General features: G+C 36.6%; 1 protein-coding gene across 5 annotated transcripts in view; it reads left to right on the forward strand.

The window, feature by feature from the left end:
* CNTLN (centlein) overlaps positions 1-26,252 on the forward strand; it is a 357,018-nt gene that overhangs the window by 224,031 nt on the left and 106,735 nt on the right. For all 5 annotated transcript variants that reach the window (XM_070375943.1, XM_070375940.1, XM_070375942.1 and 2 more), the window contains one exon: positions 17,249-17,349. In XM_070375943.1, coding sequence (XP_070232044.1) covers positions 17,249-17,349 — 101 coding nt within the window. The remainder of the gene's footprint in view (positions 1-17,248; positions 17,350-26,252) is intronic.

The raw sequence follows: 26,252 nt of genomic DNA on the forward strand, positions 1-26,252 counted from the left end.
CAGTGTAGCACCTGGGAAGCTACTGTTGTTAGATTTGTGCGAAGTAACTCTTGAAGCTATTATGAATGGTATTATGACTTTAGTTTTGGTTTCTGATTGTACATTGCCAGTATGTAGAAATGTTATATTTTTACATGTTGACATTATAACAAAATCTACTATGTTATTATTTTCTGTTTCCTCTGTTTCCCTTTTCCCCCTTTCCTATATGTCACTTGAACTTATTTTTAGATTTAGGTTTTTATTTATCCCTAAGGTTTAGGAGTATATGTCTTTGAATATGCTTTTCTTAGTGTTTGCTCTAAGTAGTTCACACACATAATTTATTACACTGTTTATTGGTATCAACATTTTACCACTTCAGAAACTTAACAACCTTACTTCTCTTTGTGTCTGTTTACCCTCCTCTTTTTATAATATGTTGTCTTAACTCTTTTCTCTAAATACTTAGAGAAACTCATTAGTTGATACTACATTTTTTGCTTTAGCTGTCAAATATTATTTTAAATATTTGGCACAACTAATACAATATTGTAAAGTTTAAAAATAAAATTAAAAAAAAATAAAATAAAACTTTAAGAGAAGGATAGCCTATTTTTTAAGTTAAAACTTTTCATTTTGTATTGGGGGATAGCCAGTTAACAATGTTATTATAGTTTCAGATGAATAGCAAAGGGATTCAGCCATATTGGATACATACATGTGTATCCAATCTCCTTGAAACTCCCCTCCCATCCAGGCTGCCACGTTGAGCAGAGTTCCCTGTGCTATACAGTAGGTCCTTGTTGGTTATCTATTTTAAATATAGCAATGTGTACACAGTAGGATAGACTATTATGTATTTTTTCTTTTCCTAAGTTTTCTTCTTTTATCATTTTCTTTCTGTTTGAAGAGCTTTTCTTTAGACTGTCTTTTAAGGTAGGCCAAACATACTCTAAGTTTTCCTTTACCTAAAATATCTTCACCTTCATTTATAAAGGATATTTCCACTGGATAGAGTATTCTAGGTTGGCAATTTTTTTTTTTTTTTTGGCACTGGAAGACGACTATACCACTTCTTTCTGGCCTCCATGGTTTCTGATGAAAAATACTTTGTTAATTGAATCATTGCTTCCTTGAAAGTAATACATCATTCTCTCTAGGTATTTTTAATAATTTTTCCTTTTTCTTAACTTTTAAAATTTTGATTATGATATGTTTTGGCACATATTTCTTTTTGTTTATTCTTTCGGGAGTATTCTACATTCCTTGAATCTCTAAATATGTGGCTTTTATCAAATTTGGGAAGTTTTGGCCATTATTTTTTCAAATATTTTTTTCAGCCCCATAGTCTTCTTAGTCTGGGACTTAGTTAATGTATATGTTAGATCTTTTAGTATTGTCCTACTGGTCTCTGAAGCTTTGTTCATTTTACTTTTTAGACTATTTTATTTCCATTGTCCAAACTGGGTAATTTTTATTGTTCTGTCTTCAAAATTCTTCCTTCTTTTGTCTGGCATCTCTTATTTAGCCCATGAAGTAAGGGTTGTTTTTTTTTTTTTTTTTTAATTTTAGTTATTGTGATTTCAGCTCTAAAATTTTGGTTTGATTCTTCTTTATATCTCTTATTTGCTGAGATTTTCTTTTCTTTTTCAAGATTATACATAACCATTCATTGGAGCATTTTCATCATGACTGTTTTAAAATCCTTATCAAGTTATTCTGATTTGTGTATTTTTTTTTAATTTAAATTTATTTATTTTAATTGGAGGCTAATTACTTTAAAGTATTGTATTGGTTTTGCCATACATCAACATGAATCTGCCATGGGTGTACACGTGTTCCCAATCCTGAACCCCCCTCCCACCTGCCTCCCCATACCATCCCTCAGGGTCATCCCGGTGCACCAGCTCCAAGCATCCTGTATCCTGCATCAAACCTAGACTGGCGATTCGTTTCTTATATGATATTATACATGTTTCAATGCCATTCTCCCAAATCATCCCACCCTCTCCCTCTCCCACAGAGTCCAAAAGACTGTTCTATACATCAGTTTCTCTTTTTCTGTCTCGCATACAGGGTTATTGTTACCATCTTTCTATATTCCATATGTGTGCATTAGTATACTGTATTGGTGTTTTTCTTTCTGGCTTACTTCACTCTGTATAATTGGCTCCAGTTTCATCCACCTCATTAGACCTGATTCAAATGTATTCTTTTTAATGGCTGAGTAATACTCCATTGTGTATATGTACCACAGCTTTCTTATCCATTCATCTGCTGATGGACATTAGGTGGCTTCCATGTCCTGGCTATTATAAACAGTGCTGTGATGAACATTGGGGTACATGTGTCTCTTTCAATTCTGTTTTCCTCAGTGTGTATGCCCAGCAGTGGGATTGCTGGGTCATAAGACAGTTCTATTTCCAGTTTTTTAAGCAGTCTCCACACTCTTCTCCATAGTGGCTGTACTAGTTTGCACTGACTTGTGTGTTATCTTGTTATCATTTCTTAGTTATTTCACAATCAAGTTGAGATCTTCTTTGTTCTTGGTATGATAAGTGATTTTCAGTAGTCTCTTCGATATTGTAGTATTATGTTTTGAGACTCTGGATCTTATTTAACTCTTTTACTTAACAAACCTCTGATGACATCATGCTTGTGGGAGAAGGTCACATTGTTACTGCCAGGGAGGGTGGGAGTCTTAGCTCCTAACTTGACCCCTGCTGACATCACATGGAAGGTGGTGTGAAAGGATGCCTCATTACCACTTGATGGGCATGGAAGTCCAGGCTTCTTATTTGGTTTCATTGATAGAAAAAGCTAGGCTGTTTATTCTTCTTCTTCTTTCTCCAGTGGTTATTATCAATATTATCAATAAGATTTCTGTCCTGCTAGTCTGTCCCTTTCCTGGTTCTTTGGCTTGAGAGAGCAGACTTCCCTTGAGACATTTTGTTTGTGTATTTTGGCATTTCTCCAGTACTAAATTGAGAATGTTAGGAGGAAAGAAGAAATCTATGGAACTTATCACTGTGATTTGTTCTTCTAGTGTTGTTCCTCACTCCTAAGGTCCTTATCCTATCCTTCTCTTTGCCTTTCGGAGTCTTCCTGTATTTGTTTTATGTACAGATTTTCCTCAGCTGTTGATGAGGTTCTGTCTTGATAAGCCCATCCTAAGTTTAACATATCATAAGTTAAAAAAATATGTAATATATCTACCCTGAATGCTTGCTAAATCACTTTTGTGTCCAACTCTTTGTGACTCCATGGACTGTAGCATGCCAATCTCCTCTGTTCAAGGAATTCTCCATGAAAGAATATTGGAGTGGGTTTCTATGCCGTCCTCTAGGGGATCTTTCTGATCTAGGGATCTAACCCACATCCCTTACGTCTCCTGCATTGGCAGGCAGGTTCTTTACTACTAGTGCCCCCTGGGAATCCCATAACGACCCTGTGCTGTGCTTAGTCACTCAGTCATGTCTGCCTCTTTGCGACCCCATGGACTGTAGCTCGCCAGGCTCCTCTGCCCATGGAATTCTCCAGGCAGGAATACTGGAGTGGGTTGCCATTCCCTTCTCCAGGGGATCTTCCCAACCCATCGATTGAACCTGGGTCTCCTGCATTGCATGCAGATTCTTTACCATCTGATAAGCCACCAGGGAAGCTATATAATGACCCCCTACCTGATACCATATCTTAGCCTACCTTAACTTAAATGTATTGAACACTTAAATATGCCTGCAGTTGGGAAAATCATCTCATGCAAAACCCATTTTACAATAAAGTGTTAAATATCTCATATAATTTATTAACTAGTGTACTGAAAGTGAAAAATAAAATGGCTGTATGGGTATAGAATGGTTGTAAGTTGTGAATGGCTGTTTACTCTTGTGATTGTATGACTAGCTGGAGCTACAACTCTCTGCAGCTGCCCAGCATCATGCAGGAGTATCTTTCAGGATGCCACTATGCTAAGTCACTTCAGTCGTTTCCGACTCTGTGCGACCCCATAGACGGCAGCCCACCAGGCTCCCCCGTCCCTGGGATTCTCCAGGCAAGAACACTGGAGTGGGCTGCCATTTCCTTCTTCAATGCATGAAAGTGAAAAGTGAAAGTGAAGTCACTCAGTCGTGTCCGACTCTTAGCGACCCCATGAATTGCAGCCTAACAGGCTCCTCCGTCCATGGGATTTTCCAAGCAAGAGTACTGGAGTGGGGTGCCATTGCCTTCTCCGCAGGATGCCACTAGCCCAGGAAAAATCAAAGTTCAAAATTCTAAGTACAATTTACTGAATGCATATTGCTTTCGTACTATTGTTGAGTTGAAAAGTCATTGTCAAACTATTGTAAATAAAGGACCACCCTTAATTGTGTTCAGAGCTTTTATATTTAATTAGTGGGAAGTATAGGGGTAATATATCTACTTGTCAGGAACCAGAAGTTTCAGCTGGTTTTTCTATAGACCAGGCACTCTTATTTTTGTGTTATACAGTAGGATCTAGTTTAATAATACTCAGTCCTGACTGTTTAAGGGGTAAGTTTTACCCCTATTTATGCAGAAATAGGGGCTTCCCAGGTAGCACTAGTGCTAAAGAATATGCCTGCCACAGCAGGAGACCCAAGAGACTAGGTTCAATCCCTGGGTTGAGAAGATGGCCTGGAGCAGGAAATGGCAACCTGCTCTAGTATTCCTTGCCTGGAACATTCACTTCATGGACTGAGGAGCCTAATGGGGTACCGTACATGGGATCGCAAAGAATCAGACACTGAGCACATACAGTAATAGCTGTCTTTAAACTGTAAGGCTAAGAAACAGTCAAAGAAAATCTCCACAGATTTGGGTAGTACTTGTAACTCCAGTCTTAAAAACTGAGTTTACTTTTCAAGACCTTAATAAGAAATTCTCTGACAACTCTAAATCCAATCCAGTTGTAAAAGTTAACGTTCCAACTCTTTGCCACCCCATGGATTACACAGTCTATGGAATTCTCCGGGCCAGACTACTAGAGTGGGCAGCTGTTCTCTTCTCCAGGGGATCTTCTCAACCCAGGGATCGAACCCAGGTCTCCCATATTGCAGGTGGATTCTCTACCAGCTGAGCCACCAGTGAAGCCCCAATTAAAAAATTATGACAACTCTAAATTAGTTTTTAAAATATAATTAAAATGACACTACTGCTGACCTGTATTATTGTGGTTTTACCAATAATTATGGTCAGAGTTTTTGTTGTGGCTGTAGTATGGCAATCTAATGATTGGAAAATTTTGCATAGATTATAATTCATATAATAATTCATTTAGATTTATAAAATACATCTACTTGTTATATCATAATGATATCCTTACAAAAGACTATGAACTTAGTAGTTTATGAACTATAAATTGGATGGTTCCTTCAATATTTATCTAATAAATATTCATATTTTCATTTATTTATCTATTCAGTATTTAAACAGTATCATTCAGAACTAGGTGCTAAGCCAGGGACTTAGTATGCAGTGGTGTACTGAAGAGTAATAATTTCGAACTCTAATGAGGTTTTTTCTTGGGGCACTTGCTGTGTACTGATAAAGTGAAACCACTCTTTGGGATGCTAGATAGAAAGGAGCAAGGAAAGCCTACAGAAATGTCAGTAGGCTTATAGCCTTTTCACTTAGTTGAGGATGTTGCCTTACTGACACTAAGTTAAATGTATGAACGAACAAGATCATGTTAACATCCTGCTAAACAAACATGGTAATATTCTCCTAAATATAAACATTAGTATAAATGTTTGTGTACATTCTTTCTGAGTAGTAAATATTAAAGGGGCTCCAGTACTGCAAGATGTTAAGCTTTTCTTATATAGCAAATCCACCTCATCTTTGATATGAACGCTACAAGTCAAGAAAAGATGCACAGAAATTCACAGTATGTTTTCTGTATCCTTGGCTAAATAAATAAGGAGCTTGTAGTGGGTAGGTTCAGTTCGGTCGCTCAGTCATGTCCAACTCTTTGTGACCCCATGAACTGCAGCACACCAGGCCTCCCTGTCCATCACCAACTGCTGGAGTCTACCCAAACCCATGTCCATTGATTCAGTGATGCCATCCAACTATCTCATCCTCTGTCGTCCCCTTCTCCTGCCCTCAATCTTTCCTAGCATCAGGGTCTTTTCAGATAAGTCAGCTCTTTGCATTAGGTGGCCAAAGTATTGGAGTTTCAGCTTCAATATCAGTCCTTCCAATGAACACCTAGGACTGATCTTTAGGATGGACTGGTTGGATCTCTTTGCAATCCAAGGGACTCTCAAGAGTATTCTTCAACACCACATTTCAAAAGAATCAATTCTTTGGCTCTCAGCTTTCTTATAGTCCAACTCTCACATCTATACATGACTACTAGAAAAACTATAGCCTTGACTAGATGGACCTTTGTTGACAAAGTAATGTCTCTGCTTTTTAATGTGCTGTCTATGTTGGTCATAACTTTCCTTCCAAGGAGTAAGCGTCTTTTAATTTCATGGCTGCAGTCACCATCTGCAGTGATTTTGGAGCCCCCCAAAATAAAGTCAGCCACTGTTTCCACTGTTTCCCCATGTGTTTGCCATGAAGTGACCAGATCAGATGCCATGATCTTAGTTTTCTGAATGTTGAACTTTAAGCCAACCTTTTCACTCTTCTCTTTCACTTTCATCAAGAGGCTTTTTATTTCTTCTTCACTTTCTGCCATAAGGGTGGTGTTATCTGCATATCTGGGGTTATTGATATTTCTCCCGGCAATCTGGATTCCAGCTTGTGCTTCCTCCAGCCCAGCATTTCTCGTGATGTACTCTGCATATAAGTTAAATAAGCAGGGTGACAATATACAGCACTCCTTTTCCTGTTTGGAACCAGTCTGTTGTTCTATGTCCAGTTCTAACTGTTGCTTCCTGACCTGCATATAGATTTCTCAGGAGGCAGGTCAGGTGGTCTGGTATTCCCATCTCCTTCAGAATTTTCCAGTTTATTGTGATCCACATAGTCAAAGGTTTTGGCATAGTCAATAAAGCAGAAATAGATGTTTTTCTGAAACTCTCTTGCTTTTTCGATGATCCAGCAGATGTTGGCAATTTGATCTCTGGTTCTTCTGCCTTTTCTAAAACAAGCTTGAACATCTGGAAGTTCACGGTTCACGTATTGCCTGGCTTGGAGAATTTTGAGCATTACTCTACTAGTGTGTGAGATGAGTGCAATTGTGCGGTAGTTTGAGCATTCTTTGGCATTGCCTTTTTTGGGGATTGGAATGAAAACTGACCCTTTCCAGTGGGTAGTTTTGATGTTTTTATACTAACTTGTAGTCTGTAGAAAATGCTGCAGCTAAGCACTCTGCTAGACACAGGTACACATGGAGAAATAATATGCCACCCTTTTATGGGATCTCACAGCTTAGCAGGGAAATCAACAGATGTAGAATAAAAACTTCCAATAAGGAAACAGTGGTGACACAAAATGGGAAAAATGGCATTATGATTTGTGCATTTGCTCAAACCAATGCCCTGCTAAGTCACTTCAGTCATGTCCGACTCTGTGCGACCCCATAGACGGCAGCCCACCAGGCTCCCCCGTCCCTGGGATTCTCCAGGCAAGAACACTGGAGTGGGTTGCCATTTACTTCTCCAATGCATGAAAATGAAAAGTGAAAGTGAAGTCGCTCAGTCGTGTCCGACTCTTCACGACCCCATGGACTGCAGCCTACCAGGCTCCTCCACCTATGGGATTTTCCAGGCAAGAGTACTGGAATGGGCTGCCATTGCCTTCTCCAATAAGCAATCTAAATGTCCATAATTAGCTAATATAAGTGCATCATGATATATTAATATGTTGTTATTGCTCCAGAGCTAATTCATGTCCAGCTCTTTGTGACTCAATGTACTGCAGCATGCCAGGCTCCCTTGTCTTTCACTATCTCCTGGAGTTTGCTCAAATGCATGTCCACTGAGTTGGTGATACTATATTTATATTAAATGTAATGTGAACTATGCTGCATTTAACATGAATGAATTGGATCTATAAAGCAACGTATAGATCCTCAAAAGCAAAAGTTGAGTTAAATGAAGAAAATTCAATAATAGTATATATACTACGTTCTCTAAAAATATAGAAATTTAAGTCATAGAACAGCACTGTTTTTGTGAATATATATATATGTGTGTGTGTGCACATACAAACACACACATACATCCACAAAAATATAGTTGTATATAATTGTATACACAGACATATATATATATACTACGTAAAAATGTAAGGTACTGATTATTTCTAGGGAGGGAATAAAAGTGAATAACAGAATTGTTCAGTTCAGTTCAGTCGCTCAGTTCTGTCTGACTCTTTGCGACCCCATGGACTGCAGCACACCATGCCTCCCTGTCCATTGCCAACTCCCAGAGTTTACTCAAACTCATGTCTGTTGAGTCAGTGATCACATCCAACCATCTCATCCTCTGTCGTCCCCTTCTCATCCTGCCTTCAATCTTTCCCAGCATGGGGTCTTTTCAAATGAGTCAGCTCTTTACATCAGGTGGCCAGAGTATCGGAGTTGCAGCTTTAGCATCAATCCTTCCAATGAATATTCAGGACTGGTTTCTTTTAGGATGAACTGGTTGGATCTCCTTGCAGTCCAAGGGACTCTCAAGAGTCTTCTCCAACACCACAGTTCAAAAGCATCAATTCTTTGGCACTCAGCTTTCTTTATAGTCCAACTCTCACATCCATACATGACTACTGGAAAAACCATAGCCTTGACTAGATGGACCTTTGTTGGCAACGGAATTGTTGTTGTTGTTAAATCGCTCAGTGTTGTACAACTCTTTGTAACCCCATGGACTGCAGCGCACCAGGCTTTCCTGTCCTTCACCTTCTCCTGGAGTTTGCTCAAACTCATCTCCATTGAGCTGGTGATGCCATCTAATGATCTCATCCTCAGTAACAAAATAATTTAATTTTTTCACAAAAATGAAAACTATGGATTAAATATTACATAATATTAGTATTTTAAAATCTAAATAATTGGTACATAATGTTGTTTGCCTTAGTCTACATAATTTTTTGTGTGTGAGACATTTTTCTGCCTTTTAAAGTATGTACTCAAAAAATAGTAATCTCACATGTCAACACATATGCAAGGATGTTAACTACAGAATTATTTATAATTATTAAAAATGGAAACAACCAAAATAGCAGTTGATATACCTATATAGCTAAAAGTTAGCTGTATAGCTAAATTATTATATTATATATATTATAATGATATTGTATTCTTATCATACATAGAAATCAATTCAAGGTGGACTACAGGTCTAAATTTGAAAGATTAAGTAATAAAACTTTTAAGGAAAATCATAGAAGAGCACCTTTTTGTCTTTGTAGTAGACAAAGATTTAAAGAATAGACTAAATTTAAACTAAAATATGGTAAACAGGGCTGTGTTAAAATCAATAACTTCTATTAATTGAAAGATACCATTCAGTTAATCAAAAGGCAACTTTCAGAGCCCAGAAAGATGTGTCAGAGCACAAAAAGACAAAGGTATATGTCTAGCAAAGGGCTAATACCCAGAATATATAGTTCCTATGAATAAATAAGAAAAGGACTGTCAATCCAGTAGAAATATGAGCAAAACATTTGAACAAATATTTCACAAAGGAACTATCTCCAGATAAGCAATATACGTATGAAAAAGCAGTCAAATTGCTTTGTCCTCTTTTACTAGTTTTCTTTTTCAGTTTGGAAGCTTACATCATTGTAGGTCTTTCTTCTTTTCTAATATACATATATAATGATCTAGAAATGCATGTAGGCACTGCTTTAGCACTTCACAAATTTTCGAAGATTGTGTTTTATTTTTTTATAAGTTCAAATATTTTCTAATTCCTCTTAGATTGTTCACTGAGAAAAAAGTATTTTAGTTTCTTTAATTTCACATATCTGAAGATTTTCCAGATATAATTGGTGTTGATTTCTACTTTAAGTGTATTGATATTGTGGCCATAGAAAATAATTTGCATGATTTAGTTTTTTAAAAATTTTATTTAAAATGTTTTATGTTTCAGCATTATAGTTTTATTTTGATGCAAGTCCATAGCACTTGAAAACAATATGTGTTTTGATGTTATTGGACAGACTTTTATAAATTTTCAGTGAAGAGTTTTCATTCTATGTCCTTACTGATTTCCATCCATTTTTTTCTGTTATTTATACCCAGAGAAGTATGTTTAAAATTTCAGTTTAAATATTTTCAGATATATTAAAACACCTTGTTAGCACAGACTTGGAGTACCCTGTTCATTGGAATGACCCTTTTGGGTTCTTTGCTGACTACCCCTAATGTTCAACGAGATTCTTCCCTCTGCTTCTGCTGCTGCTGCTAAGTCGCTTCAGTGGTGTCCAACTCTGTGCAACCCCAAAAACGGCAGCCCACCAGGCTCCTCCATCCCTGGGATTCTCCAGGCAAGAACACTGGAGTGGGTTGCCATTGCCTTCTCCCTCTAGCTGTTAGAATTCACATGTCTCCCAGTGTCATGAGAGCTCTGGGAATAGTTCTGAGGCACTGGTTGTTCTCAGCTTGCCTTACTGAACTTTTTTTTTTTAAACTTTACAATATTGTATTGATTTTGCCAAACATCGAAATGAATCTGCCACAGGTATACATGTGTTCCCCATCCTGAACCCTCCACCCTCCTCCCTCCCCGTACCATCCCTCTGGGTCGTCCCAGTGCACCAGCCCCAAGCATCCAGTATCGTGCATCGAACCTGGACTGGCGACTCGTTCCATATATGATATTATACGTATTTCAATGCCATTCTCCCAAATCATCCCACACTCTGCCTCTCCCACAGAGTCCAAAAGACTGTTCTGTACATCAGTGTCTCTTTTGCTGTCTTGTATACAGGGTTATTGTTACCATCTTTCTATATTCCATATATACGCGTTAGTATACTGTATCGGTGTTATACTATGCTTGTGCAACAAAATATTCATCGAAAGACTCAAATGAATTCTAATGCAAAGTTCTACAGTTCCTCCTCTGTAGCTTCCTCCTGAGTACTGTGCTTTACAAATTCCAAACATTTCAGCTTTCCCAAACTCCAGTCTCTTTTTCTTCTGATCACTGAAGACTCCCTCTTCCTACATCATGACATCATCATGAGTGCCTCCTGGCAGAAATCTGGACTGTCCTTCGGACTCTCTTTGTTGATCAAAGTTCATTGTAGTCTGTTCTCCACCATCTGAATACAGTCACCTCACATAATTTGTCCAGTCAGAAGTAGATTTTGAATTGTGGTTTCCATACCAAACAGAACATCAGAAACAGCGGAATAAATGGGTAATAAATCTGAGTCCCTAAGTAGCCAATGTTTATCCTGCTTGGGAGTGCCTGGGCGCTTACTCTGTCAGCTACTTATCCAAATACCCATTAAGATGTGTGGTTTGTTGGTACTTATTTTGACTCAAGAACAAGGCAGTCCCTAGTGTTTATAAATGCTTCACATTAACAGTACAGACTTTGTGAATTCTTCCTTAAAAAAAAAAACAAAACAATTGTAAGCATAGAATACCTCTAAAGAAGCATGAAATAACATTTCCAATAGCTGTAGCCCTGTGTTCCACTGGGTAGTGATCTAAGTAAGAGCCAAGGAAAACTAAGTTAAGATGAGCTACATCTGGTTTTTCTTTGTGGGGCCATCTTGCTACATTATGTTCTATGTTCTTAGCAAAACAAAGCAAGAACCTAATTTAAACTTAATCACTTTGTGGTTGGATATAGATGTGTGTGCTTCCCAGATGGCTCAGTGGTAAAGAATCTACCTGCCAGTGCAGGAGACACAGCAGATGCGGGTTCGATCCCTTGATCGAGAAGATCCCCAGGAGGAGGAAAGTGGCAACTACTCCAGTATTCTTTCCTGGAAAACTCCTTGGACAAAGGAGCCTGGTGGGCTGCAGTCCATGGGGTCCCGAAGAGTTGGACTTGACTCAGCATGGATGCCTATATGTGTGCATGTTTGTTTGCCCTTCCCATCAACCTGTAACCTAAGTGCAACCTAATTTCAAATGTGTAAGATTCCAATTTGTTAAATCTTTATATATGTGTATTTATGTTTCTATGAACAAAAATATAATTATTTGTATCAAACTCTAATTTTTTTCAGGAAGTAAACTGAGTGGGGGGAAGCAGAGACTACTAGTTTTTTTTTTTTCCACTTTATATACCTTTTAATTTGAATTATTTTAAGAATTATATTTCTTGTTTAGTACAAGAAATATAGTTTTTTAGTTTTAAAAATTTAGAACTGTTATATCTTCCTAGCAAATCATTTCTTTCACTGTTCTATAAGGTTCATATTTATCCTTAATATTTTTCTTAGTGTATATTTCATTTTTTATGATTCTTTTAAAGATACTTCTTTCCTTCAATTTGATTATATTTTTAGTTCATTTTCGTGCTCTGCTAGTTCGTAAATTTTCGTTTTCCATTCTTTAAATGTTTTTTCTTGAAATTATGCTTCATTTATTTGACAGTCTTAATTTCTTCAGTATGCTTCCATCCTTCTTTTACAATGCAAGGATCTTCAAATGCTTTAATTCTGATCCTCTCATTCATCTAATATCATTTTGTTGTTCAGAATGTTAGTTTTACCTTTACTTAGATATTTTGATTGCTTTGCTTAATAAATGTTTGCTTGCTGTTATGTACATATTTATACTTCTTTCATCATATCCTATTTTGTTGTATACATTGCTTTTGAGTTTTTTTCTTCCTGAAATAGAATATTCTTTAATAGTTCTTTAATATAGGACCTGTGAGTAGTAAACCATGGAATATGGAAAATATTACTTATTTTCCATCAGATTTTCTTATTAATATCAGAAGCCTACTGTCTTTCCTGAATTCATTAATTGTTGTTTTTTTTCTCATTCTATTCATTTCAGAGTTGCCTTGTTTTCTTTGGTGTCCTCAGTTTTGGTATGTTCCTAGTGTAAATATAGTTTTATTAATTCTGCTTTCAATTTTTGATACTCTCAATCTATTAATTAATATTTTTCATTGGTTCTCAATCTTCAGTTATTATATATTAAATATTGTCTCCCCCCTCCATTTTCTCAATTCTCTCTTCATATAATTTCTATTAGATGCTTTCTGGCCTTCTCATTCCAACACACTATATATATAGTTACTGTTTCCTCTGCTTTGTTTCTTTGTGTTGTCTTTAATTTTACAAAGTTTTATTAGCTTTGTTGGTGTGCTATTTAATCCATCCACTGAATTTTAAATTTCAGTTATTATGTTGTTATTACTAGTTTTATTATTTTATTTATTAGCATTTCTAGATATAGTAGTTGGTTCTTTTTTAAAAATTTGTCTTCTCTCAAAAACCCCTGTTCTTTTTCATATATGTTTATAACTTTTTTTTCTTTTTTATCACCATTTAAAAAACTCTTATTTTGTAAGAATTCATTTTAAATTATTGTGTTATTTCTCTTTGCTTGTAAATTCTCCCATTTTGAATGGGGTGATATACAGACTGTCATTTATGGCTTTGAGCTTATTCACATTTACTCTTATCTACAAACCTGACTTCTTTAAGAATTATTTTCTGTTGTGGCTTTCCTCTTGTGCATTCTCTCAGTTTTAGACACCTCTCTGTAGTGGATTATTGTGTCTGCTGGAACTCTAAATCTACACTGGTCATAAACCTCTTTTTACATTACTGTCATTTCTTCAGGTCTCTGCAAACATATAATGGCTCAATTTTAATGTCAGTAATATAGAAAATGTGGAGAAGGAAATGGCAACCCACTCCAGTATTCTTGCCTGAATAATCCCAGGGACAGAAGAGCCTGGTGGGCTGCCGTCTATAGAGTAGCACAGAGTCAGACATGACTAAAGCGAATTGGCAGGAGCAGCAGCAATATAGAAAATGAATTGGAAAAGAAATGCAAGAAGGCAAAGTGGTTGACTGAGGATGCTTTGCAGATAGCTGAGGAAAGAAGAGAAGCAAAAGATAAGGGAGAAAGAGAAAGATGTATCCAACTGAATGAAGAGTTCTGGAGAATAGCAAGGAGAAAAAAGAAGACCTTCTTAAATGAGCAATACAAAGAAATAGGGGAAAACAATAGAATGTAAAAGACTGGAGATCTCTTCAAGAAAATTGAAACTGTCAAAGGAACATTTCATGCAGGGATGGGCACAATAAAGGACAGAAATGTTACGGACTTAACAGAAGCAGAAGAGATTAAGAAGAGGTGGCAAGAATACACAGAAGAACTATACAGAAAAGGTCTTCATGACCCGGATAACCATGATGGTGTGGTCACTCACCTAGAGCCAGACATCCTGGAATGTGAAGTCAAGTGGGCCTTAGGAAGCATCACTACAGACAAAGCTAGTGGAGGTGACAAAATTCCAGCTGAGCTATTTCAAATCCTAAAAGATGATGCTGTGAAAGTGCTGCACTCAATATGCCAGCAAATTTGGAAAATTCAGCAGTGGCCACAGGACTGGAAAAGGTCAGTTGTCATTCCAATTTCAAAGAAGAGCAATGCCAAAGAATGTACAAACTACCATACATTTGCACTCATTTCACATGCTAGCAAGGTCATGCTTAAGCCCTTCAAGCTAGCCTTCAACAGTACATGAACTGAGAATTTCCAGATGTACAAGCTGGGTTTTGAAGAGCCAGAGGAACTAGAGATCAAATTGCCAACATTTGTTGAATCATGGAGAAAGCAAAGGAATTATAGAAAAACATCTACTTCTGCTTCATTGACTACTAAAGCCTTTGACAGTGTGAATCACAACAAACTGTGAAAAATTCTTAGAGAGACAAGAGTACCAGACCACCTTACCTGTCTCCTGAGAAACCTGTTTGCGGATCAAGAAGCAAAAGTTAGAACCAGACCTGGAAAAACTTGCCTGTTCAAAACTGGGAAAGGAGTACAAGGCAATATATTGTTACTCTGCACATTTAACTTACCTGCAGAGTACATCATGTGAAATGCTGAACTAGATAAATCACAAGCTGGAATCAAGGTTTCCAGGAGAAATATCAACATCCTCAGATAGGCAGATGATTTTTTTTTTTTTTTTTTGTAGGTATTTTATTTATTTATTTTTTTATGTTCTCTTTTTTAAATTAATTTTATTTTATTTTTAAACTTTACATAATTGTATTAGTTTTGCCAAATATCAAAATCAATCTGCCACAGGTATACATGTGTTCCCCATCCTGAACCCTCCTCCCTCCTCCCTCCCCATGGCATTGAAACATGTAAAATATCATGTATGAAACGAGATGCCAGTCCAGGTTCGATGCACGATACTGGATGCTTGGGGCTAGTGCACTGGGACAACCCAGGTGATACCTTTCTAATGGCAGAAAGCAAAGAGGAACTAAAGAGCCTCTTAATGAGGGTGAAAGAGGAGAGCAAAAAAGCTGGCTTAAAACTTAACATTCAAAAAACTAAAATCATGGCATCTGGTCCCATCACTTCCTGGCAGAGATTTGGAAACAGTAGAAACAGTGACAGACTTTATTTTCTTGGACTCCAAAATCACTGCAGATGGTGACTGCAGCCATGAAATTAAGACACTTGCTCTTTGGAAGGAAAGCTATGACAAACCTAGACAGTATATTAAAAAGCAGAGATATCACTTTGTTGACAAAGATCTAATTAAAGCTAAGGTTTTCTTCTAGTAGTCATGTTCAGATGTGAGAGTTGGGCCATAAAGAAGTCTGAGCAGCTAAGAATTGATTCTTTCAAATTGTGGTACTGGAAAAGACTCTTGAGAGTCCCTTGAACTTCAAGGAGATCAAACCAGTCCATCCTAAAGGAAATCAACCATGAATATTCATTGGAAGGACTGATGGCAACCTACTCCAGTATTCTTGCCTGGAGAATTCCATGAACAGAGGAGCCTGGTGGGTTACAGTCCAAGGGGTGACAAAGAGCCGGGCACGACAGAGTGACTAACACTTTCACTTTTGGGCTTCCCTGGTAGCTCAGCTGGTAAACAATCTGCCTGAAATACAGGAGCTCCTGGTTGTATCCCTGTGTTGGGAAGATCTCCTGGAGAAAGGATAGGCTACCCACTCCAGTGTTCTTGGGCTTCCCTGGTGTCTCAAACGGTAAAGAATCCACCTGCAATGTGGGAAACCTGGGTTTGATCCCTGGGTCGGGAAGATCCTCTGGAGAAGGGAATGGCTACCCACTCCAGTATTCTTGCCTGGAGAATTCCAGACAGAGGAGCCTGGCAGGCCCCAGTCCGTGGGGTTGCAAAGAGTTGGATACAACTGAGCAACTTTCACTTTCACTTGATGCTGAAGCTGATGCTCCAATACTTTGGCCACTTGATGTGGAGAGCTGACTCACTGGAAAAGACCCCGACGCTAGGAACAATTGACAGCAAAAGGAAAAAGAGGGGAGCAGAGGATGAGGTGGTTAGATAACATCACTGACTCAGTAAACATGATGAATTTGAGCAAACTCTAGGAGATAGTAGAGGACATAGGAGCCTGGTGTGCTACAGTCTATGAGGTCACAAAGAGTTGGACATGACTTAGTAACTCAACAAGAACAATATATACTTATGTTTCTGATCATACATGGTTGACTCTTTCTTGCCCTTAGACTGGACAAAAAGCTTCTTTTTAATGGAACTTCAGCCAGATAAGCTCAGATACTCAGGTTTTCATTCAGAAAATGTTGTGTCCCAGCTTCCTGCAGTTAATCCAGTTTTGTGTCTCAGCTGTGAAGGTCCCTGCAGATAAATTTTCATGTCCACTCAGGTCTCAAGGTCAGAGCTCTCCATGGACGTCATTTAATCCAGGTCTCTTGTCATGGTAGCTCAATTTCATTTTACTAGTAAGGGTTTTTTGCCTTTATTTGGCATCTTTAGATTTACTCTTTATTTTCAGTGATAGGTATTAATGTTTTATTATTATTTTATATTGTGTATCTGTGTGTTAGAAAATGATCTGGTAAGTCAATAGATTTTTTCAAATTATGTAGCTTATGTTTTTAATTATTTAGTATGTTTATTTAGACAAAGTTAAAACTCAGTTGAAAGATTTTACTTTACAGATGTCATTAAAATTCAATTTTAATTGTTAGAATTTGTTAATATTAATATGCTCTTTTTTTACTACTAATTTATGTATTTTAAAATTATTTTTGCCACCTTTACATGTTTGCCATATTTTTCTTTACTTACATATTTAAACTAATTGTTTATTATGTTAATTTTCATAGAATGCATCTTCAAGAAGAACTGGATAAACTTAAAGTACATATGTCTGTTGATAAAGCAACAATACAAGAATTGAATACATTTATGGCAGAGAGAAGAGAAGGTAACTTTGTCAGAATAAATATTCAATGTAGGCAGTTTAAAATTATCCAGTTTTTTATGTTTTATTTTCAGCTTCTAAGAATCTTAACCCTGTTCTCCCTATTTCTATTGCTTTACTCCTTCATCTCTTATTAGCATTTTCATCTTTCATGAGAAAATCAAGTAGAGAGAACACTTAAAAGTTAGGTTTATAGTTTATTAAAATTTTAAAGAAATACTCGATAAGGAGAGAATATTCACTTTTATTATTCATTGACAAAGTTTTATTGGTTATGTTTGTTCAAAGTTTTATAGGTAATATAGAATTATTGATAATATAGAGGTAGTTACTATCAATAATTCATTTATATTTTCATATGACATTACATTTTCTAGAAGTGATGTGATTCTCACCTGGAGTCACAGTCTTAAAGCTAGAAGGAAACTTGGAGATCTGCAAATCTGAAACCTGCCTGAACCCTAACCTGAGAGTATTTAGTAAAAGGGGATTATCTATTTCAATTGCAAGATTTTCCTTTGTTAAAATCAAGATAAGTGTATTTACTATATGACTTCAGTCCATCCTCAAGTAAGCTCATTAAAAAAAGTAAATAAGGTTGATATGACAGAGTTCCTTCTTATTTAACCTTGCTACAGCTTAATTGTTAACACTGTGCTTTTTAGGTGTTGACAAGTTATAATTAATAATTTACACTTAGTTTTTTATACTTAATAATTTGTATGTAATATTTGAATGTTTATATATCACTCATCTGGATTTTGTCACAATTACTTTGTTGTTCCAGTTTCACTTATTTAGTATACTCATGACTTGTCAAGGCCAATATTTGAATCCTTCTGATTTACACCATTGACTTATGTCATATTTTAAATTTTGGAGGAGGGAATGGCTGCCTACTCCCGTATTCTGGGCTGGAGAATTCCATGGACTGTATAGTCCATGGGGTCACAAAGAGTCGGATATAACTTGAGTGACTTTCACTTAAGCTTACTTTTTGACTGAGTTCTTTTTTTTTTTTTGCCATAGATCAAGGCAGTGACCATTAGTGACTACTAAGATCACTACGTGAAATACTGATGAGACCTTTATTTTTACTACTCTTTTTTATTTTCTTTATTTTTTTTTTTTTTAGCCATGCCCTGCGACATGTGGGATCATAGTTCTCAAACCTGTGCTCCTTTCTTTTTTCTTTTTGTTTTCTTTTTACCTTTTGACCCCCTTCACCCATTTCTTTTATCACCTCTGTAAGTCATTAATTTGTTGTCCCTATTTCTGAGCTTCTTTGTTTCTTTAGATTGCACATATGATAGACATCATACATTATTTGGTTTTCTTTATTTATTTAGCATAATGTCTGTGAGGCCCATCGATGTTATCACAAATGTCAAGATGCTATTCTTTTTATGACTGAATAGTATCCACTGTATGTGTGTGTGTGTATATATATATATATATATATATATATATATATACAATTTCTTTCTATCATCCATCAATGAACACCTAGGTTATTTCCATATCTTGGCTATCATAAACAGTGCTGTAATGAACATAGGGTGCATATATCTTTTCATGTTAGTGTTTTCATCTTCTTTGGATAAATACCCAGAAGTAGAATTGCTGGAGAAGTAGAATTGCATATAATAGTTCTATTTTTATTTCTTTGAAGAACCTCCATATTGTTATACAAAGTGACTGTACTTCTTTACATTCCCATCAAAAGTGCGCAAAAGTTCTCTTTTCTCCACATTCTCACCAAGATTTGTTACTTTCTGTCTTTTTCATAATAGATATTCTAAAAGATATGAGATGATATCTCAGTATGGTTTTGATTTGCATTCCCTAATGATTAATGATGTTGAACATCTTTTCGTGTATCTGTTGGCCATCTGTACCGGCATTTCTAGGAGATATTGCGAGGTATTTTTTCCAGATCACCACAATAAAATGAATATTGCTATAAAGCAGGCCACATGATTTATGTGGTTTCCCAGTAGCACCCCACTCCAGTGTTCTTGCCTGAAGAATCCCAGGGACGGGGGAGCCTCGTGGGCTGCCGTCTATGGGGTCGCACAGAGTCGGACACGACTGAAGCGACTTAGCAGCAGCAGCAGCAGTGTACATAAAAATTGTATTTACACTATATTGTAGTTTATTAAGTGTACAATAGCATTATATCTAAAAGAAATGCACTTACCTTAATTAAAAAGCACTTTATTGCTAAAAAATGCTATCTGTAATCTCAGTTTTCAGTGGGTTGTAATCCTTTTGCTTGAAGTGAAGTGAAGTGAAGTCACTCAGTCGTGTCCAACTCTTTGCGACCCCATGGACTGTAGCCCACCAGGCTCCTCGGTCCATGGAATTTTCTAGGCAAGAGTACTGGAATAGGTTGCCATTAATATTGGGAAAATTACCAAAATGTGGAACAGAGACATAAAATAACCAAATGCTATTAGAAATGGCACCTGTAGACTTGGCTGACAGAAGGTTGCCACGTACTCAATTTGCTGAAAAACACAATATCTAGGAAGACTAGTAAAGCAAACCATACTGAAGCAAATTATTCCTGTATGTCTTCTTTTGAAGAATGTCTGTTTAGATCTTTAGCCTATTTTTAAATTGGCCCATAATTTTCATTTTTTGTGGTGTCCTTTTCTGGTTTTGGTATCAAGATAATATTGGCCGTGTAAAATGAGTTTGGAAGAGCTCCCTTCTCTTAAATATTTTGGAAGAGTTTGAGAAGAATTAATATTAATTCCCTAAATATTTTGTAGAATTCGTTAATGAAGCCATCTGGTCCTGGTTTTTGTTTGTTGGGAGGTTTTTGATTACTGATTCAGTCTCCTTACCAGTTATAAATCTGTTCAGAGCTGGTTCTTTGAAAAGATAAACAAAATTGACAAGCCTTTAGCTATATGTATAAGAAAAAAAGAGAGAACTCAAATAAAATAAAAAATGAAATAGGAGGTGTTGTAACTGATAACACAGAAATACAATACAAAGAATCATAGGAAAATATTTATAATAAATAAATTCCAACAAATTGCTCAACCTAGAAAATAAATGGATAAATTCCTGGAAACATACAACCCAGTAAGACTGAACTATCATAAAATATTAAGTCTGAGCAGAACAACTACGGTATTACTATCTGTTTCTACCATTAGGTCTCTTAATATTTGCTTTCTATATTTAGATGCTCTTATGTAAGATGTATGAATGTTTGCAAATGTTAAATCCTCTTGTTGAACAGCTTCTTCATCATTATATAATATCCATCTTTGTTTTCTGTAACAGTCTTGTTTTAAAGACTATTTTGTCCAATACAAGTGTCACTACCTCAGCTTCCTTTGGTTTCCTTTTGCATAAAATATTTTTTTCAATCCTTTCATGTTCAATCTATATGTGTCTTAACATCTATAGTGAATCTTTTGTAGTCAGTATATAGATAGGTCTTATCTTATTTTTATTCATCTAGCTACTCTGTGTCTTTGTTGGAGAATTTAGGGCATTTCCACTTAAAATAATTGCTGATATGTATGTACATCATGAGAAACGCTGGACTGGAAGAAACACAAACTGGAATCAAGATTGCTGGGAGAAATATCAATAACCTCAGATATGCAGATGACACCACCCTTATGGCACAAAGTGAAGAGGAACTCAAAAGCCTCTTGATGAAAGTGAAAGTGGAGAGTGAAAAAGTTGGCTTAAAGCTCAACATTCAGAAAACGAAGATCATGGCATCCGGTCCCACCACTTCATGGGAAATAGATGGGGAAACAGTGGAAACAGTGTCAGACTTTATTTTTTTGGGTTCCAAAATCACTGACTGGAAAAGAAATAGAGAATGGGAAAGACTAGAGATCTCTTCAAGAAAATTAGAGATACCGAGGGAACATTTCATGCAAAGATGGGCTCAATAAAGGACAGAAATGGTATGGACCTAACAGAAGCAGAAGATATTAAGAAGAGATGGCAAGAATACACAGAAGAACTGTACAAAAAAGACCTTCATGACCCAGATAAGCACAATGGTGTGATCACTGACCTAGAGCCAGACATCCTGGAATGTGAAGTCAAGTGGGCCTTAGAAAGCATCACTATGAACAAAGCTAGTGGAGGTGATGGCATTCCAGTTGAGCTATTTCAAATCCTGAAAGATGATGCTGTGAAAGTACTGCACTCAATATGTCAGCAAATTTGGAAAACTCAGCAGTGGTCACAGGACTGGAAAAGGTCAGTTTTCATTCCAATCCCAAAGAAAGGCAATGCCAAAGAATGCTCAAACTACCACACAATCACACTCATCTCACACACTAGTAAAGTAATGCTCAAAATTCTCCAAGCCAGGGTTTAGAAATACGTGAACTGTGAACTTCCAGATGTTCAAGCTGGTTTTAGAAAAGGCAGAGGAACCAGAGATCAAATTGCCAACATCCGCTGGATCATTGAAAAAGCAAGAGAGTTCCAGAAAAACATCTATTTCTGCTTTATTGACTATGCCAAAGCCTTTGACTGTGTGGATCACAATAAACTGTGGAAAATCTTTAAGAAATGGGTATACCAGAGCACCTGCCCTGCCTCTTGAGAAACCTATATGCAGGTCAGGAAGCAACAGTTAGAACTGGACATGGAACAACAGACTGGTTCCAAATAGGAAAAGGAGTACGTCAAGGCTGTATATTGTCACCCTGCTTATTTAACTTCTATGCAGAGTACATCATGAGAAACGCTGGGCTGGAAGAAGCACAAGCTGCAATCAGACCTCTCCACCATTACCCGCCCATCTTGGGTGGCCCCACATGGCATGGCTTAGTTTCATTGATTTAGACAAGATTATGATCCGTGTAATTAGATTGACTAGTTTTCTGTGAGTATGGTTTCAGTGTGTCTGCCCTCTGATGTCCTCTCCTAACACCTACTGTCTTCCTTGGGTTTCTCTTACCTTGGACATTGGGTATCTCTTCACGGCTGCCCAGCAAAGCACAGCTGCTGCTCCTTACCTTGGACGAGGGGTATCTTTACGGCCACCCCGCCTGACGTTGAATGTGGAGTAGCTCCTCTTGGCCCTCCTGCTGTATATTAGAGTATAGTTAATTTACATTGTTGTGTTACTTTAAGGTATAGAACTAGGTGATTCATTATTCATATACATATATCCATTCTTTTTCAGATTCTTTCCCCATATTGGTTATTATATAATATTGAGTAGAATTCACTAGGTCCTTAATGATTATCTATTTTATATATAGTAGTGTATATATGTTAATCCAAAACTCCTAATTTATGCCCCTCCCCTTTCCCTTTGGTAACAATAAGAGTTTATTTTTGAAGTCTGGGAGTCTGTTTCTGTTTAGAGAGTAAGTTCATTTGTTTAAATATTTAGACTCCACATACAAGTAATTTGTCTTTCTCTGTCTGACTTACTTCACTTAATCTCTAGATCCATCCATGTTGCTGCAAATGGCATTTCTTTCCTTTTAATGACTTGACTACTATCCCATTGTATATATGTGCCACCTCTTCATCCACTCCTGTTGATGGACATTTAGGTTGTTTCCATGTCCTTGCTCTTGTTAACAGTGCTGCAGGGAACACTGGGGTGCATGTATCTTTTTGAATTATAGTTTCTCTGGATATATGCTCAGGAGTGGGATTGCTGGATTTTACAGCAGTTTTTATTTGAAAATAAGAAAAGTTTGATTTAAAGATAAAAAAAGTTCTATTTTGTTTATTTTGTTCTCCATAGTGGTTGTACCAGTTTACATTCATACCAATAGCTTCGGAGAGTTCTCATTTTCTCCACACCCTCTCCAGCGTTTATTGTTTGTACAGTTTTTGATGATGACCATTATTACCATTGTGAGGTGATATTTATTGTAGTTTTGATTTGCAGTTATCTAATAATTAGTAGGAGTTGGTGATGAACAGGGAGGCCTGGCGTGCTGTGATTGATTCATGGGGTCACAAAGAGTCGGACACAATGAGCGACAGAACTGAACTGAATAGTTAGTATGTTGAGCGTATTTTTATGTTCCTTTTGGAAATGTGTATGCTTTATTTAGAGAATTATCTGCTTAGATCTTCTGCCCGCTTTTTGATTGTGTTGTTTGTTTTCTTGATATTGAACTGCATGATGCATTTTACATTTTGGAGATTAATGCCTTGTGGGTCACTTCATTTGCAAATGTTTTCTCCCATTCTGTGGGTTGTCTTTTCATTTTGCTTTATATATATTTTTTTGCTATGAAAAAGCTTTTAAGTTTGATTATATGCCATTTGTTTATTTCTCTTTTTATTTTCATTACTCTAGGAGGTCAATCCAAAAAAAAAAAAATATTACTGCAATTTATGTCACAGTGTGTTCTGCCTGTGTTTCCCACCAAGAGTTTTATATTATGCAGTTTTACATTCAGGTCTTTAATCCATCTTGAGTTTATTTTTCTATATGGATTTAGAGAATGTTCCAAGTTAATTATATTGCATGTGGCTGTCCAGTTTTCCCAGCATCAGTTTTTGAAGAGAGTGTTTTTCTCTATTATATATTCTTACTTCCTTTGTCGTAGATTAATTGACCATAGATGTGTGGGTTTATTTCCAGGCTTCCTATCCTGTTCCATTATCAGTATTTCAGTTTTTGTGCCAGTACCATACTGTTTGGATGACTGTAGCTTTGTAGTATAGTCTGAAGTTAACGAGCCTGATTCCACCAGGATTGCTTTTGCTGTTTGGAGTCTTTTATTTTCCACATGAATTAGAATATTTTTAAATTACTGTTCTGTGAAAAAAGCTGTTGATAATTTGATAGGGATTGCACTGAATCTGTAGATTGCCTTGAGTAGTATGGGCATTTTGACAATATTGATTCTTCCACTCCATGAATATGGTGTATCTTTTCATTTCTTTGTATCATTTATTATTTATCTTATTAATGTCTTATAGTTTTCAAAGTACAATTCTTTTATCTCTTTAGGTAGGTTTATTCCTAGGTATTTTATTCTTTTAATGTGATGGTAAATGGGATTGTTTCATTAATTTCTCTTTCTTATCTTTTGTTGTTAGTGTATACAATTGCAAATCTGTGTATTAATTTGTACCCTGCAACTTTTGTTGGTGTCTCCAACAAAATCCCAGCTTGTGTTAAGTAGAAGTGAAATGTAAAGGAAAATAGATTTAAGCGAAACTTGTGAAAAGGGGTCTGTTATGAATAACAGAAGATAATTCTCTTACCTCTATCTCTCTATCACTCGTGAAATTCTAAGGACTTTTAGAAGCTCTGTGTAGAGAGAAAAGACCAAAGATATATTTCTTATTTTATTGTATGACAAGTACCCTCTAAAGTAATATACTCACTATGTGCTGTGTGTATGCTCAGTTGCTCAGTCATGTCCAGCTTTTTGTGACCCCATGGAAAATAGCCCACTAGGCTTTTCTGTCTGTTGATTTTTCCAGGCAAGAATACTGGAGTGAGTTGCCATTTCCTTCTCCACTGCTCACTATGACTCTTATTTTTTCCTTAAAATGAAGAAAATGTAATAATATTGGTGCCAGAAAACTCAGCCTCTGTGCACTGACGCTGAATCGAATTTCAGAGACTGAGTATTGAGTGAAGTTGAAAGAGAAGCCTTATTGCTTTGCCAGGCGTAGGGGGGCACAATGGGATCCTGCCCTTGAAAACTGTGTATCTCAACCTGGGAGAACTTGGTGAGGCATTTTATTGTAATAGTTCAAGAGTGGGGTTGCTGATAATATTAAGGTGAGTACAAGGCCTGCACCCCAGGATACTGTTACGTATATCCCTTGAGGCAGAACCAGTACCAGGCTGCACACTTGTTTCTTGGCTGTTCCTACCTTGTCTCTGCATTCCCTCCCTTTCCTAATTAGCAGATGTTTGAATCTGCACTTTGGGAGTCAAGGAAGGTCATGGAGGATGGATCTGTTCCCTACACAGAATAGGGGACACAGAAAGACTTCCATACCCAGGAGCCCCCACAGGGTCTACTTGGTTTCAGGATTTTTAGGAAATTGCCAATACTCAAGATACCTATTCCCCTTTCTTTGTTTCCCAAATTGATATAATCACAAACAGACCTTTAAAAAAGTCAGTGTAGGAAACAAAAATTAAGATGAATGAAAAAATAATTGGAGGGAAGGAATAAGAATTTTCCTTCTACCTTTCTGAGTTCTTAGCTGAAACCCCTATAGTAAAAGACAGATTAAGAAAAACAAATTTATTAATGTATATGTCTTACGTACACGTGGAAGATACCCAGGGAAAAGTGAGTAGTCAAATAGGAGGCTTTAGAATTCAGAATTACATACTCTTCTAATAGGAAGAGAGGAGGAGCAGGAGGGATGTAGGCCTCTTAAGTGAGAGTAAAGAATTTTAAGAAAAATGAATGGGCCCTCAAGAGACTAGCTGAGAGCTATCATAGTTTGTAACAAAGTTTGTCTGGATCTAGTGTGGGCTTCTAGTTTCCTCCTCCTGTGATAAGAGTTAATCTTCTCTGGTAAAACTTTACAGGAGTGAGTTCGTTTTGGAGCGTCTTCCAGCAGATAAGGAGTATTGTAGGAAAATCTGTCCCTCAATATTTTTTAAGTGCCTACTGCCCAAAATAATCTATATGCCAAAGTGGCATGTTTTAGGCTACTATATTCTGCAACCCTCCATAATAATAATGGATTTTTAATAATTTATTAAAATATCTAAAAGGAGGAGAAAATGTTTGAGAATTTACATTAATTTTTAATATTATCCAGGAGAATTAAGGGGACAAAAGAAATTTAAGAGTAAAAAAACATAAGAGTGAAAGTAACAGTAAAGCATTTAAAACCACAATTTAAAAAATAAATTTCCAGTAAAGTGAAACATACCTGGAGTAACAGGCAAGTTTGACCTT

This window comes from Bos mutus, chromosome 8 (assembly GCF_027580195.1).
Source record: "Bos mutus isolate GX-2022 chromosome 8, NWIPB_WYAK_1.1, whole genome shotgun sequence".
NCBI classification, from domain to species: Eukaryota; Metazoa; Chordata; class Mammalia; order Artiodactyla; family Bovidae; genus Bos; species Bos mutus.